The sequence below is a fragment of the Artemia sp. Qi Xiang Cuo genome, chromosome 6 (assembly GCF_049724085.1).
Source record: "Artemia sp. Qi Xiang Cuo chromosome 6, ASM4972408v1, whole genome shotgun sequence".
In the NCBI taxonomy this organism is placed as follows: Eukaryota; Metazoa; Arthropoda; class Branchiopoda; order Anostraca; family Artemiidae; genus Artemia; species Artemia sp. Qi Xiang Cuo.
Window position 1 is genome coordinate 30230095 of NC_142799.1, and position 17813 is coordinate 30247907.

Consider the following 17813-nt stretch of genomic DNA (forward strand, 5'->3'; position numbering starts at 1 on the left):
TACAGTGACCGTCATCAGTAGTAAAACTAAACTAAAACAAATTAAAACAAAAGCTTATATACTAAATCAAATAAATCTACATATTGTTTAAATCTCTATTTCTTTTCAAAGCAAAGGCGGAAGCTAGCCTCAGTGACCTTCTTGGATTCGGTTCATTAGTGTTCAATGATATAACATTTCAACTACATTGGACAAAGATCATATGGACAAAGATCAACTACATTGGGTGAATTGAACTTTACTCTGTCAGATTTTAATAAATTATCATAGATAGAGTTCAACCCATATTCACCTGTATCCTGATTCAAAGCAATATTCTTGAATAAGATTTTCTTTATTTCAAGCATTTCACAAAATTTTGCTTTAAACCCCAAACCCTAGAAAGCAAAGAGACATTCTCAAACAAAACAAAATGGTCTGGAAAATAAAAAATATGTTCTGAAAGGGCTGAAGTAAAATCTTCCGCTCTATCTATGATAATTTATTAAAATCTGACAGAGTAAAGTTCAATTCACCCAATGTAGTTGACCTTTGTCCAAATGTTATATCATTGAATGCTAATGAAGCAAATCCAAGAAGGTCAAAGAGGCTAGCTTCTGCCTTTGCTTTGAAAAGAATTAGAGATTTAAACAATATGTAGTTTTATTTGATTTAGTATATAAACTTTTGTTTTAAATTGTTTTAGTTTAGTTTTACTACTGATGACGGTCACTGTATATGTGACCGAAATATCTGGTATTTTTTGTGAAATTTATTATACACTGTCTATTAAAAAGGATTTTATCCCTATTTTGGACTTTTATTTCTATGGACCTAAATATATACCCATTTTCCCATTGAATATCCTCTTTAAACATAATAGCTTACTTTAGTAATTACACTCCTCCACCCTACTATCTGGATATAGCCTAACCATAGCCTAGGCTAACCTATTTACAAGAGTTGAAAAAAATATTAAACAACAAAATCATAATATATATAGCCTAGCAAAAGCCTATAAGCTAAAGTGGTACTTGTGCATTATATGTCACCCACTGCTATATACTGTACAAGAAAATACAACAGGAAACCAGACAAATGGGTATTTGCTAGATAAACAGATAGTAATTCATGGTTTCTCTTTGCGTTTACAATATTTAAACTGTTGTTTTTTGGGGTTTAGGAGGGGGGGGGAAGGTACCTAGGTTAGGTTATGTATTTAATATATATGGTGTTTTTGCAATTGCCTTAATTTGCACTTTAGAGAGAATTAAGATGCTTCTTGATATGCGAATTACTCCATGGTTAATGATTTCTTCAATCAAATACTAGATGCATGCTATTGGTTCTTCCAGGGCTAACCATTTCACTCAACATCCAATAACTTCTTGAAAGCTTCATCAGTAGGTACTGAGACTGTTGTATCTGATAGACTGTTCCAATGGTGTGCTACATAGTAACTATTATTGGTATAGTAACCAGTTATTGAAAAAGTACAAAAATAGGCATCAAAATTTGTTCCTTATTTGAAGTGCTTGCCTTATGAGCATAGAATAAGATGTTTGAGCCTACCATCTTTGCAGTTCAGGAGGGATAGATTGGACTTAGTTAACATATTTTGAATTACTAAAGGTGTTGATAATTTGTCCTTTAAGGATTTGTATCAGTTTAGCCATTATTCAAGCACATGGCAAAATTCATTAAAATTGTATCAGAAAAGGGTTTTAAGGAAGGTTGGACAAGGTTCCTTTGTAAATTGATCTATTAGATCATGGAACATGTTACCTGATTATGTTGTTTCAAGAACTAATGTTACAGCTTTGGTTGGAACCTCTTTCATGAAGGGCAGTATATGAAACCATAATTTTTATGGCATTTGTATGATTTGTTTTATTCAGTGCCCCTAAAAAGAGTTTAATGAGTTTGTCTCTTTGTGTATTCTTGTGTATTTGCTTATTTTTTGTAATATGTTCAGCCTAAGGAGATTATTAGTTACTTGTGGTACCAATCAATGCCCAGGGGTTCAGTTCTTTTATATTGTTTCTTATTGTTTTGTTTACTGTTAATTTGTAACAAGACAAGGTTATGGTTTAATTCATTTTTGTTTAAAATAAATAAAAAAAATAGTAGGAGAGAAACTGTTGATGGTACAAAGTTTTGACTGATGTCTTGAACAGTTTTTATGAATGTCCTCTCATATCAATACCAATATTTTGGGAAGCCAGTAAGTGAATTGGTCATAAGCATATCAGCTCTTCAGCATCAGTAAACCAGTGTAGATAATTTCAGCTCCTTCATATGTGCATCATAAGACCTGTCTTTCATATTTATGACTACCTTAGTTGCTCTCCTATGCACCCCTTCCAGAAGCTGCATGTCACCCCTGTAGCCTGGTGTTGCACATTCCAAAATCAAGGACTGGTCTGACACTTGTACAATTTCACAAAACCATAGGGAAATCTACTGAAATTAGTATCAAACAGTTCGTGGTAACGAACTGTAAGTAAGGAGCGACCCGGCTCAATGGTAACCGAAACTCTAGAAAACGGGATTTTGATACCAATAGATACATCAAAGGAATCAGATTTCAATGCTGATTTTAAATATATAATTTTCATCAAGTTTAGTGCTACCCATCAAAAGTTAAGCGCCTGAGACAATTTGGCTGATTTTCAAAAAAGGGGAAAAAAAGGGGGGGGGGATAGTCATAAAATCCTTTTTAATAGACAGTGTATAATAAATTTCAAAAAAAATACCAGATATTTCGGTCACATATATAGTGACCGTCATCAGTAGTAAAACTATACTAAAACAATTTGAAACAAAAGTTTATATACTAAATTAAATAAAACTACATATTGTTTAAATCTCTAATTCTTTTCAAAGCAAAGGCGGAAGCTAGCCTCAGTGACCTTCTTGGATTCGGTTCATTAGTGTTCAATGATATAAAATTTGGACAAAGGTCAACTACATTGGGTGAATTGAACTTAACTCTGTCAGATTTTAATAAATTATCATAGACAGAGTTTAACCAATATTCACCTGTATCCCGATTCAAAGCAATATTCTTGAATAAGATTTTCTTTATTTTAAGCGTTTCACGAAAATTTTGCTTTAAACCCCAATCCCTAGAAATCAAAGAGACATTCTCAAACAAAATAAAATGGTCTGGAAAATTAAAAATATGTTCTGATAGGGATGAAGTAAAATCTTCCGCTATATCTATGATAATTTATTAAAATCTGACAGAGTAAAGTTCAATTCACCCAATGTAGTTGACCTTTGTCCAAATGTTATATCATTGAATACTAATGAAGCAAATCCAAGAAGGTCAAAGAGGCTAGCTTCTGCCTTTGCTTTGAAAGAATTAGAGATTTAAACAATATGTATTTTTATTTGATTTAGTATATATAAACTTTTGTTGCAAATTGTTTTAGTATAGTTATACTACTGATGACGGTCACTATATGTGTGACCGAAATATCTGGTATTTCTTTTGAAATTTATTATACACTGTCTATTAAAAAGGATTTTATCCCTATTTTGGACTTTTATTTCTATGGACCTAAATATATACCCATTTTCCCATTGAATATCCTCTTTAAACATAATAGCTTACTTTAGTAATTACACTCCTCCACCCTACTATCTGGATATAGCCTAACCATAGCCTAGGCTAACCTATTTACAAGAGTTGAAAAAAATATTAAACAACAAAATCATAATATATATAGCCTAGCAAAAGCCTATAAGCTAAAGTGGTACTTGTGCATTATATGTCACCCACTGCTATATACTGTACAAGAAAATACAACAGGAAACCAGACAAATGGGTATTTGCTAGATAAACAGATAGTAATTCATGGTTTCTCTTTGCGTTTACAATATTTAAACTGTTGTTTTTTGGGGTTTAGGAGGGGGGGGGAAGGTACTTAGGTTAGGTTATGTATTTAATATATATGGTGTTTTTGCAATTGCCTTAATTTGCACTTTAGAGAGAATTAAGATGCTTCTTGATATGCGAATTACTCCATGGTTAATGATTTCTTCAATCAAATACTAGATGCATGCTATTGGTTCTTCCAGGGCTAACCATTTCACTCAACATCCAATAACTTCTTGAAAGCTTCATCAGTAGGTACTGAGACTGTTGTATCTGATAGACTGTTCCAATGGTGTGCTACATAGTAACTATTATTGGTATAGTAACCAGTTATTGAAAAAGTACAAAAATGGGCATCAAAATTTGTTCCTCATTTGAAGTGCTTGTCTTATGAGCATAGACTAAGATGTTTGAGCCTACCATCTTTGCAATTCAGGAGGGATAGATTAGACATAGTTAATACATTTTGAATTATTAAAGGTGTTGATAATTTGTCCTTTAAGGATTTGTATCGGTTTAGCCATTATTCAAGCACATGGCAAAATTCATTAAAATTGTATCAGAAAAGGGTTTTAAGGAAGGTTGGACAAGGTTCCTTTGTAAATTGATCTATTAGATCATGGAACATGTTACCTGATTATGTTGTTTCAAGAACTAATGTTACAGCTTTGGTTGGAACCTCTTTCATGAAGGGCAGTATATGAAACCATAATTTTTATGGCATTTGTATGATTTGTTTTATTCAGTGCCCCTAAAAAGAGTTTAATGAGTTTGTCTCTTTGTGTATTCTTGTGTATTTGCTTATTTTTTGTAATATGTTCAGCCTAAGGAGATTATTAGTTACTTGTGGTACCAATCAATGCCCAGGGGTTCAGTTCTTTTATATTGTTTCTTATTGTTTTGTTTACTGTTAATTTGTAACAAGACAAGGTTATGGTTTAATTCATTTTTGTTTAAAATAAATAAAAAAAATAGTAGGAGAGAAACTGTTGATGGTACAAAGTTTTGACTGATGTCTTGAACAGTTTTTATGAATGTCCTCTCATATCAATACCAATATTTTGGGAAGCCAGTAAGTGAATTGGTCATAAGCATATCAGCTCTTCAGCATCAGTAAACCAGTGTAGATAATTTCAGCTCCTTCATATGTGCATCATAAGACCTGTCTTTCATATTTATGACTACCTTAGTTGCTCTCCTATGCACCCCTTCCAGAAGCTGCATGTCACCCCTGGAGCCTGGTGTTGCACATTCCAAAATCAAGGACTGGTCTGACACTTGTACAATTTCACAAAACCATAGGGAAATCTACTGAAATTAGTATCAAACAGTTCGTGGTAACGAACTGTAAGTAAGGAGCGACCCGGCTCAATGGTAACCGAAACTCTAGAAAACGGGTTTTTGATACCAATGGATATATCAAAAGAATCAGATTTCAATGCTGATTTCAAATATATAACTTTCATCAAGTTTAGTGCTACCTATCAAAAGTTACGCGCCTGAGACAATTTGGCTGATTTTCAAAAAAAGGGGGAAAGACCCCCTAAAAGTTATAGAACCTTAATGAAAATCACACCATCATATTCAGCGTATCAGAGAACCCTACTGTAGAATTTTCAAGCTCCTATCTACAAAAACGTGGAATTTTATATTTTTTGCCAGAAGAAAGATCACGGATGCGTGTTTATTTGTTTTTTTTTTTTCCCCAGGGGTGATCGTATCGACCCAGTGGTCCTAGAATATCTTGGGAGGGATCATTGGAACGGAAATTAAAATTTCTAGTTCCATTTTTAAGTGACCAAAAAAAATGGAGGGCAACTAGGCCCCCTCCCACGCTTATTTTTTTCCCAAAGTCACCCGATCAAAATTTTGAGATAGCCATTTTGTTCAGCATGGTCGAAAATATGATAAATATGTCTTTTAGGGTGACATAATCCCCCGAAGGTCCCAGAGGGAGGGCTAAAAGTTATGAACTTTACCCCATGTTAACCTATAGTATGGGTTATGGGGAAGTATACAGAAGTTGTCCGGAGGTTTTTTTTGGGGTAGTGGGAGGGACGGGTGGGGCGGGGGTGATGGTGGAGGATCTGTTCATGATGGCAGTTTTCATGGGGGACGGGAAATTGCCATGAAGGGGGCGCCGGACTTGCCAGCATTATTTATTGGTTATTGGGAAGTATACAACCATTTTCAGGAAGGATTTATCTGGGGGGGGGGCTAGAGGAGGGGGTTACTCTGGAGAATATTTCTGTGGAGGATGTTTCTTTGGGGTAAGAGACATTTCTATGAAGGGGGCGCCGGATTTCCAAGCATTAGAAATTAAATCGATCATTAGACGATCAGAAATTAAATAAAAAAAACAAGTTTTTTCTACTGAAATGTAAGAAGAAATATTAGAACTTAAAACGAACAGAAATTATAACGTATGTGAGGGGTTCTCCCCCAAATCAATACCTCGTTCTTTACGCTACAGTTTTTTTTAGTGCTTTCAAAATAGCTATCTATTCTAATTAAACGGCCTTTGTGATTCTGGGGTTTGTGAATCAAAATTTTTTTTTTACTTTTAACGTATAGAGCATGGTATTGACTAAGAGGAGAACCCCCTCATATAAGTAATAACATATACGTAATAAAAAAACAATAAAAAAACAAGCGATACGGCTCAATAGTAATCGAAACTTTTAAAAACGGAATTTTGATGTCAATAAATGTATCAAAAGAATGTGTTTATAATGCTGATCCTAAATATATAAATTTTATTAAGTTTAGTATTACTCATCAAAGGCTACAGGCCTGAGAAAATTTACTCGATTTTTTAAAGAGGGGGAAACATCCCCTACAAGTGAAAGAATTTTAATGAAAATCACACCGTCAGAATTCAGCGTATCAGAAAACCCTATTACATAGGTTTCAAGCTCATATCTGCAAAAATCTGCAACTTTGTATTTTTTGCCAGAAGAAAAATATACGAATATAGAAGTTAGTTACGTAAGTTAATTTGTAAAGACATCCATTTAGCAAAAGAAAAGTAAAGTTTTTATGCAAATAAATGCTGCATTAACTAAAAAACGATCAGAAATTAAGTAAAAAAAACAAGTTTTTTAAACTGAAAGTAAGGAGCGATATTAAAACTTAAAACGAACAGAAATTATTCCGTATATGAAAGGGGCTGTCCCCTCCTCAACGCCTCGCTCTTTACGCTAAAGTTTGACTCTGTCTCACAACTTTATTTTTTAAAACAATAAAAAAGTGTATATACTAATAAAATTAGTACTCTTCAAGAGGCTAAAGACAGAGTTTGTATAAGACTCAGTCTTCCTGAAGTTTGAGTAGAGTTTACATTGTTGTTGTCAACAATACCAAGATCTCTTTCATCCACACATTTTCTAGCTCTTGTATGTTATTAACAGTTAGATTGACCATAGTAAAATTAAAACTTAGGTTGACTTGCCAAAATGTATAACTTTCCATTTGTCATTTTTGGAACTCATGTGCCATGTCACCAAACAGCTTTGAATCATCAGCCTAGAGAATGAGACAATTTGTTGCCAGTTAAAAATATCATTTATATAGATATCAGACAGGGTAGGTCCCAAGATACAACCCTGCAGAACACCATTGGTGACTTCACATCTCTCAGAGAGTGTTGATTCCCCTTCATTAGTAAAACATCTCACTCTCAGCATTCTATCAGTAAGAAATGCTGAGATGCAACCTATCAGTTGTGCTCTAATTCCACACAAGATGAGTTTTATTTTCAGTTGTAGATATAGAAATTTGTAAAACACTATTGCAAGATCAAGCAACAGGACATCCATAGGTAGGCCCTGATAAATTAACAAGTTTGTTTCTACTGACTTTACTGCTTGAAATCCATGTTGGCATATTGTTAACAGAGTTGATTTCTAATACTAGATTAGATGATAGTCATATCTCTATTTCTGGATACCAGGTATTGTTAAACTTGAGTTCAAGTAATTACAGTAGGGGTGTTAGAGCAAAATATTATAATAAAGTGGTAGATACTCTCCCTATTAGTGATTTTGTTGAGCTGGTTGGCTTTGATCTAAAGGTTCCATTTAACCATGGTGTTTCAAGAATTGTTTGTCTATATAGAAGCCTTTCTGCTCCATCTAAGGTCGATATAGAATAAACTATAGCATGTTATTTTCAAGCAGTCAGTGCATCACATAAAGGTAATCTGGTCATAGCTGGGGACTTCAAATCTCTCCCTATATCAATTTGGTGATAACCAACTAGATACAGGACTTGGCACTTAAAATAACATACAGCAACTTACAAGACTTTAGATACCCACCCTACCTATCAATTTGGAAGGCAACTAATGTTTCTGATCATGTGAATCATTCATGGTGTTCAAGTTTTTTTCTCAAAGACTAGTAATGCCTAGACTAGAAAATCAGGATGTTAAAACTCACCTTTGTCAATGTTATAGCTTGGACTACTAATAAAGTGTATATTTTTAGTATATATTTGTTTCAGTAAACTTACAGGCTTCTTGTGCTGCAATGGACTATGTCTCCTCGGTATGTTGATGATTTACACTTCTTTCTTTTTTTTTGTATTTGACAATTGTTATAGATTCCAAGTGTAAGGGTAAATACTAGAAGTGGTGAGGCAACTTCCCTCTCAAAGGTTTATGCAGTAGTTCATACAACTGTGTTTTCTAGACATAGAGCTAGAGATTCAGAAATATCTCTTGTACAATGCATGACCATTCCTCATTTACTTCCCATCAGATAGATATGACTCTGTGTATGTACCCAAATTGCATTTGTTAGCCTAAATTCCTCCCAATTCCATACATTTCATACTAATAAGTCTTGGAGAGATTTATTTACCCTTGTGATTTCTCCACCTATGTGAAGGTTCATTATCAGGTAAACAAAGGTAAGTGGTATTGAGGGAAACGAAATTTATTTTATTCAACGGTAGTAAATTACCATGAATTGAATTTAAGCCAGATTCACCTACATTTCTGTTCAAAACCAGGTTTTTGAATAAGACTTTCTTTAATTTCAGTGGTTCCCCTAAAAACTTATTATAAACCCTGATCCCTAGAAAACAGAGAGACATTTTTAAGCATAATTAAATGTGTTCAAATAGAGCTGATGTGAAATTTTCAGATTTGGATTTTTGCTTTAGGGTTGACAAAATAGATCCTTAGTGTAGTAATCTATTTTTTAACTTCTGGTTAGTACATCCTACATAGGAGCTTTGATAAGTACAAGCGATCTGATAGACTCCACTTTGATGCTCCACTGAACTTCCATCCTTTCCAGAATTCAGAAAACTACTTAAAATGTTATTACTTTTTAAACCTACCTTTAAACCATTACTTAATTTTTTTTTCTAGTTTTTCATTCAGCCATGGGGCATATGGTAAAGTGCAAAAACATACTTCTCCCCAGTTGTCTCTAAGACTTCCTTAGAAATCTCCAGATTTTTTTTTTATTATTCTTGAAAGTCTGGTCAATCAACCAACTTGGATGATTGTTACTTATTAGTACATCACTCAGGAAAGACAACCCCTTCTCTATAAATTTCGGAGAACAGGCACTAAAAATATGGTTTGTTAAAGAAATGATTAAGCCAACTTTTATTTGGCAACCATGATTAGAGAAAAAAGACACGTATCTATTGTTGTTAGTTGGCTTTCTGTAGATTTGAAGTCCAGACCAAACTATTTTCATTCATTAAAAGAAGAACATCAAGAAAAGGAAGTTTTGTATTCTCTTTTAATTTCAACTGTAAATTTTAGATCCTCTCCCCACCAAAAAAAGAGAAATTCGAAAAAACCTTCTAGTTGTTCCTCCCCATATTTTCACACTGAAATTATATTGTCCATATAATATCCCCAGAATTTATGTTTAAAAAATATGAGTTTAATGCTACTGTTTCTCTATTTTCAACAAAAGTATTTGTTAATAATGGACTTATCCAGATCTTGTACCACTAATTAAGTCCAAATTTCTTAATAACTTTCTTTATGACCTGGAAAATCAGATGTATTCGCATTTGTAACTTCTTTGAAGAAAATAAGAGCATTAAACAATATGTAATTGATTGTTTTGTTTTGTTTAAATGTTGATGTTTTATTTGTATTATTTTAGTATATCTTCTGAAGACGGCTACCATGTATGTGACCAAAATATCCAGTATTTTTTTCATTGTTGTTTCACTGTCAAATAAAAGAATTTTTCCCAAGTGAATATTTTTTTGTATAATATTCTATAAATGCTCTCATGGGCACCATAAAACAATCTGGATATGGTAAATAATTGCAAAGACCCTGCTGTCTTTTTGTTATAAAAAAAAAAATACAAAAAAGGAGTTATGTTATTTAAAACAGTTGAGTAGGCAAACCAAACAAGAAACTCTTGAATATTTTATTTATTACAATGTGTCAGGTAATGACTTTTTGCTTTTGTAATCGAAACATCTATAGGTGGTTCTGTTCCACATTCTTGAAAAAAAATGGCCTCAATTCTTAGATTGCTTTGTTTGTAGTCAGTACTGTGGTTTTTATTTTAGTGGTATCTAATTGATGCTTGTTGTTTATTTTTGAATATATATTTGCATTAAACTTATGCTTGACCAGAATCGGTTTTGCAGGGAATAAACCTCTCCCCTTCTTCATGTTGACGAAAATGTTGAGCTGGTCACCTGTCTTGAATAGTATTCCTCTAAAAGAAGAAGAAAATAAAGATCTCGAAGTAAAACTGTTGAATGACAAATATGAAGGAACTGTTGTTCTCGGCATGAATCGGCCCAAAGCTAAGAATTCCTTCAGTAAAAATCTCGTTAAAGAGTTTTACAATGCTCTTGATGAAATAGAAAACAACAATCGAGTTCGTTGTGTAATTATTAGAAGCTTAGTACCAGGAATTTTTTGTGCTGGAGCAGATCTCAAAGAAAGAGCAACTATGCCTCTAAACGAAGTGGGCCCTTTTGTTACAAGATTGCGTGGAATGATGGCGAAAATTCATCATCTTTCTGTGCCTGTTATTGCAGCTTTGGATGGTGCTGCCCTCGGCGGTGGCTTGGAAATGGCTTTAGCTTGTGATTTGAGAACCGCTTCTCATAATGCCAAATTAGGCCTTGTTGAGACTAAGTTGGCCATCATTCCTGGCGCAGGTGGCACTCAAAGATTAACTCGACTAGTAGGTACTGCAAAGGCTAAAGAACTGATATTCACTGGACGGGTCCTTGATGGAAAACAAAGTGAAATGATTGGGCTTGTGAATAAATCAGTTCAACAAAATGATGAAGGTGACGCTGCCTTTAATGCAGCTCTTGATCTTGCTGAAGAAATATCAGCGAATGGTCCAATTGCAGTATCCTTGGCTAAAAAAGCAATAAATAATGGCAGTGAAGTGGACATAAATTCTGGCTTTGCTTATGAAGAAGCATATTATGCTCAAATCATACCCACTAAAGACAGAGTGGAAGGTCTCCTTGCCTTCAAAGAAAAAAGGCTACCTAAATACAGGGGTGAATAATTAATGATACTTGGAAATATATTACTGAGTGGATGCTTTTCAAGCCAGAACTTTTACTTGTTTACTATATTAATTGTTGTAGTTGTCGTTTGTCTTGTTTCTGTGTAATAAATTCTAACCCATAATAAAGCTAATTTATGATCAATTCTCAGTTCTATTTGTAGCTTAACAGCAAAATATAAACTAAAACATATAGGATCATATGAATTGTAGATCAGCATCAAAATTTTATCTTCTGCCCTGGAGTTTTTCGTTTCTATAATTATCACAAACAGTATTGAACTTGTATGACCCTAACACATGCTTGGTCTATCTAAAGAACTTATGTTTTTTAGTGACATCTATGGTTTTCGTTGCGTATTTAGGGAGTCTGAGCTCCTGCAATACTTTTCGGGACCTTGGCGTTAAAGATCTAGTATCTCTTTGTTTTAATTTATATTTATGCCAATTTATCTTTGTTTTAAGTTTAACCTACATGCTTGATTTCTACTTATTCTGGATTTCAAAGTTGGTTTTCACTTTTTGCTGGTAAACGATCTGTTTATATTTTACAGCTGTAAAATACTTAGGATTTAAAGATAAGAATAACTCTATGGTATGGTCATGTTATGTTTAACAACCATGTTAATTCCCGATAGTTCTTTTATTCACCTTATAACTATACTGGGCGTGTCGTCGGAGATATTAGATATAGAGCGATGGTAGATCTACTAGTTTTCAAAGCTGCTTCCTTAACCTCCAGTACTTTTTTGACCCTCAATTTAAGCATAATAAGCCAAAGAACGTAAACCAGTCAAAACCAGCAGATTCTGTTACCTTCCTATTCAAGAGACAAAGGAGGAATATGTTTCGGACTGAAACCAAGCGGCGTTCTGCTAAACAGAGACCTTTTAATTGAAGGATTCACCATTCTTCCCTGTTTTTTATTGGTTCTCAGTGACATTGGTGAATCCAGGGGGGCCGGGGGACCCTCCTCCCCCCCCCCCAGGATTTTTCTGGCACCCTCATTCCTTGTTTTTGCTTCTATTTTTAGAATAAATTTGTCAATTTGGTCAATTATTGGCATCTTTGTCACATTGGATCCCCTCCCAAGATTTTGCTCATTGGCGCTCTTGTCACATTGGGCCTCCCCCTAAATTTCGCTCTAGATCCACCCCTGCTCAGTGAATGAAGCCAGTATTTGAGGATGGCTGTATTATTGATTGGCAACGCCTGTGTGAGAAATCTAGTCCTCGAACGTCTTTGCTCCAAGCAAAAAATCTATCAAATATTCAATGCAATTCTGAATACTTGGCTTCCTCCCCAAGATGATAAAATGGTTTTTAAAGTGATAATCGAATTACTAAAAAATGTTCGAATTTATTAGATTTCTCCTTGTTTGTTTTAGAATCTTTTGGCAGTTTTGCCATATACAATACAGAAACGCATAACTATCTCAAGAACCTTGATCCATAATTAAGAAGCGTATCCAGGTAATAGAATATGTGGAAGAACCCGCTTTGGTTTTTACGGGCCTGCTACCTTTGGAAGAAGATTAAAAAATGCTGTTGAAAGGACTAAGGACTGTTTCTATAGGTCTTTAAGACATGATGAAGACAACTATGTTGTGAAGAACTTCATTTATCAATCAATTTTCTAGCACGAAAAAGATAAATGACGCGTTTAACTATCTCAAGGACCTTGATAAAATACGGGAAAGCCAATTGGACTAGTCCTTCCTATGGGCGAGGCATAAATAACAAATTTTTAGCCTAATTAGACTCGGGAGCAGTTACATACACAGGGGTTGAGAGTGTCGGAGATAGCTTCAGGCTGGCCCCTCAAAGAATCTTAAGATCGATTAGAAAATAATCTGCACTTTTCATATCACACCCTAGCGTTTTGAAAATGCATATTTTTTATGGAGAAAATTGTGACATTGATGCTTCAAATAAGGCAGACAAACATAAGAGGTAGGCTCATTATGTAATATAAGTAGATGGTACATTACGTTGGAGAATTAAATATATGGCATAAGATACTGCTCAGTAGGGTTACAAACTTGTATGTAAATAGCGACAAAGACCGTGCTGCCTTTCCATCATAAACAACAAGTAGAACAATAGGGAAATCTTTATATAAGATTACTTGAAAAAAACTACGTTTTCTAAAGAGTTAAAGAGGCTGAGTCACAAGTTCGAACCTTAAAACGTACAGGGATTAGGAGGTACAGTCGGGGGGCTGCCGCCCCCAAACCCCCTGCTTTTGCAGCCTTTAAATAAAAAAAAACAAGTTTTTTAATGAAAGTAAGGAGCAACATCAAAACTTAAAACGAACAGGAATTATTCCCTATGTGAAAGGGACTGTCCCCTCCTCAATGCCTCGCACTTTATGCTAAAGTTTTTTAGTTTTTTAAAAAATAGAATTGTAAGAATGAGTCTAACTTTAGCGTAAAGAGCGAGGCGTTGAGGAGGGGACAGCCCTTTCATATACGGAATAATTTCTGTTCGTTTTAAGTTTTAATGTCGGTCGTTACTTTCAGTTTAAAAAACTGTTTTTCTTATTTAAAGGCTGCAAAAGCGGGGGTTTGGGGGCGGCAGCCCCCAACTGTACCTCCTAATCCCTGTACGTTTTAAGGTTTGAACTTGTGACTCAGCCTCTTTAACTCTTCAGAAAACGTAGTCTTTTTCAAGTAGTTTCTGCACATTTTTGTAGAGTTTATTACTTATTATTGCTTGACTAACTGTTAGCTGATCGTGTCAGGAGTTAAAGTTTTGAAGACCCCACTCGCTTTTGAAGATTCTTGTGTTAAGGCTTTTAAAGATTTTAAGATTTTCGTTTTTCGACAAAAAAAACTTATGGGAAAGAGCTGGAACTTTTGGAAGCTTGCAGTCGGTCTTGTCAGGTTAAGAGGACTATTTTGATCTAATTTAATAATGAAATACTTTGCTTTTAGGAATTTCAAAAATTAACATGGGCTCTTATAGGAAAACGAGGTTTTTCGTAAATGTAAATTCGGGGGGTAATTTTTTCGGTCTGAAAATATCAAAAGACCCTAACAGGTCGAATTCCGCTTCGAATGAGTCCTCATTCACCCGGATCTGTTACCAACTGTGGCGTGTAGGCGTGGCTGATAAAAAAATAATTTGATGAACATTAAGTGGCTATATTTGGTTTTAGGAAAACAGGGAAGGAGTGATCGGATAGAGCTGAATTTCTTATGATAAGCTTCCAGGCCCTAGGAAAGCTTATTCTCTAAATTTCAGCCTGATCGGACAACGTTAAAGGGGGGCTGTGGTGGGAGGGTCGAAACTTCCGGCCCACTTTCCCCATGAAGATAAAGTTGGAGGGGTGGTGGTGAAATTTTGCATGTTTCTTAGTTTGAGCTTAGGCTACAAAATGCGATTACCACCGTCTCTTTGCGACAGCTAGGACTAGAAATCATTTAAAATTGTAGTGCGTTCTCCTCTTTAAAGAGGCACAATTGTGCCTCCTTGATAGCCTGTGAAGTAATAATTTTGTTTGTTTTAAGTTCCCACTTCATTCTTTACTTTCCTTAGAAAAACTGTTTTTTTTTATTTTCATCAGCCGAGACAGCAGATTTTATAGACTTGCTTCATTACAATCTCTTGATATTCCTCAATGAGTTATGTAGTTCCGAGAAGAAGGCCGATGCAAGCTTTCGCAGGCATGCCTAAATTAACATGAAAACGAGGTTTATCATAAATGTAGATTCGGGGGATAATTTTTCGGTATAAAAATATCAAAAGGCCCTAACAGGTCGAATTCCGGTTCGAATGAGTCCTCATTCACCCGGATCCGCTGCCAACTGTGGCCTGTAGGCGTGTCAGATATAAAAAAAAAATTTTTTGATGAACATTGAGTGGCTATGTTTGGTTTTTGGAAAACAGGGAAGGAGTGATCGGATTGAGCTAAACTTTTGAGGATAAGCTCCCAGGTCCTAGGAAAGCTTATCCTCTAAATTTCAGCCCCATCGGACAACGTTAAAGGGGGGCTGTGCTGGGAGGGTCGAAACTTCCGCTCCACTTTCCCCCCTGAAGATAAAGTCGGAGGGGGGGGTAAAATTTTGCATGTTTCTTAGTTTGAGCTTAGGCTACAAAATGCGATCACCGCCGTCTCTCTGCGACCGCTAGGACCGGAAATCGCTTAACATTGTGGTGGGTCGCCTCTTTAAAGAGGCACAAGTGTGCCTCCTTGACAGGGAACGCAACTTTAAATGAATATTTCGACCCTATATCCAAGGGCCGTCCTCAGCAAAACTAATTAAGAAAAAAACAATATAAAAGAAATTAAAATTTCAATCGCTAAAACTAAAAATTAAAATTTTTTATTTAAAGTTGCGTTCCATTGTCTTATATAAAAATTTCCCTATTGTTCTACTTGTTGTTTAAACTTGTATGTAATCTGAGAGTCTCACGCAATATTAAAAATACCTTTTTTTGTCTGTGGATAATCAGCGGGGTGAATAAGCACGCATATATTTGTGTCTACCTAGCAGCAAGTAGCCAATCTTGCCGTCAAAAGTTAGCCCTTGGTAAGGAGGGGGGACTTAAAAGGTTTTATCTTGGTCACTTTCCAGATTCTACTCTACTTAAGCGATAACCTGGTTCACGCATGGTTGGACAGATACTATATTTGTTGAAATAATTAAAATTTAATTTGAACCGCCTACCGTCGGGTTTAAAAAAGCTTCTTCGTGTTAATTTTAAATTTTGCCTAATCAAAGGGCCGAATAATTTGAATAATAACGATAATTTTGCTAAATGTAGATTGCCAATTAAGCGTCAAAAAACTTACATAAACTGTTCAGAAACCGAACTTACCAAGTTCATCAGACGAACAACAGGGTAAACTACACCTCCGGTACCAAAAGCCCTGTCACAGCAACTGTGACTCATTGGTCACAGTTGCGGAACAACACGCGTAACTATATCAAATGGGTAATAAATTGCTATGCTCCCCAATCATGTTTGTAGATATATTATGATTATTTTAAGTTATTATTTGTAAGGTCAACGTGTAATTAGAGAACTTCTGAAATAAGCTCCGTGTGTATGAAGTAATCGTCAAACTCTGCATCGCATTGTTTTTGTTTTTACTGGTATTGAGCCTGTGCAGGGTTGCCACCGTCGAGGATTAATCCCGGTTTTCCGGGATTTTTTTTTGCAGTCCGGGATTTTTTTTTGTGTCCGGGATTTTTTTGCTAAAAACCGGGATTTTTGCTGAAAACCAGGATTTTCTGATTAAAAAGAGATTTTCAACGATTTTGACTGATAGTCTACTTTTTTTTGTACAATATCACGAATATTCTCTGTTTTTGTTTGTTCCCTCTGAATTTGCGCTTGTACACTGGGGCAACGATTTTTTTCTTCGGGATTTGACTTTTGAAAATCCGACTCCAATGTAACGACGAGCGGCGAATTCAAAACAAAAAAAGCGAGGATTTTCTTTTCTTGTCATTGTAGTTCATTCTGCCCCATGTAATGCCTCAGGGCAAAGTTGATCTCAGAAAAGGTAATCAAAAAGCGTATGGCAATATGCTTTTTCGGTTCAAAAGTATCCTTATTTCTGAACGATGCATTTGTAAGAATAAGAATTATACTGACCGCCTCTTAAATGGTGAGACTTTGCTTAACAGAAATGCTAGTACGGTAAAAGTAAAAGGACACGTAAAGCCGTAACAAAAGGCAGCCTTTACCGCTTGTCAAGCCATGATGAGTATTAGTAAGTCGAGAATATTCATTTTCTGGAAAAACGAGACGGAAATTTTGAAATGTAAACATGTATGCTGTGCTGTTTTTTTGTTTTCTGGACAGAAAGAATCAGAGGGTCGTGAAAGGAATAAATGGGACAAAAGCGGTAGTGTGGACGGCTTATTTGAAAAAAATGCCAGAATGAAGGGTCAATCAGACACAATAAGTGATAAATAAAAATAGTTGTCTAAGATTGTTTGAATAGAAAAAAGGTAAATTGTCTAACCGAGGCTCTAAATTTGTTTTCTATAGGTTTTGGCTCAGAAAAACAGATTTGATGAGGATAGCGCCGATAAACTTGTACAGATATCTTTTGAAAAAAAAACACCAAGTTTTTGAAAAAACAGCTTAGTCTGGACGACTATTCCTTTTTCCAGATTTCCGTCCCATTTTCCAGAAATTGGATAGTCTGGACGCGCTATATGGCTGCAAAGCGTGATGTAAATTCTTGGGCGGGAAATTCAAATAACGATGAAAAATGGATGTGTCGACACGTTTTTTCGGAATTTTGGTGAATTGCTTTGGCCTAAAATATTTATCGTGGATCCTACTAATCCACCAGAAAGTTTTCACAGAAATAATACTAGGAATGTTGACAATCAGTTGTTAGTTACAACTAGAAACCCCGTTTCACCGTACTTCGAATTACACGTTTTGAGAAGAAATCTCGGGATT

General features: G+C 35.1%; 1 protein-coding gene across 1 annotated transcript in view; it reads left to right on the forward strand.

Annotated features, from left to right (window-relative positions):
- Positions 1–11524, forward strand: part of LOC148951108 (methylglutaconyl-CoA hydratase, mitochondrial-like) — a 21604-nt gene extending 10080 nt beyond the window's left edge. The window contains exon 2 of the mRNA XM_089090640.1: positions 10499–11524. Within this exon, the coding sequence (XP_088946766.1) occupies positions 10499–11385 (887 nt within the window). The 3' untranslated portion in view covers positions 11386–11524. The remainder of the gene's footprint in view (positions 1–10498) is intronic.
- Positions 11525–17813: the final 6289 nt, after the last annotated feature.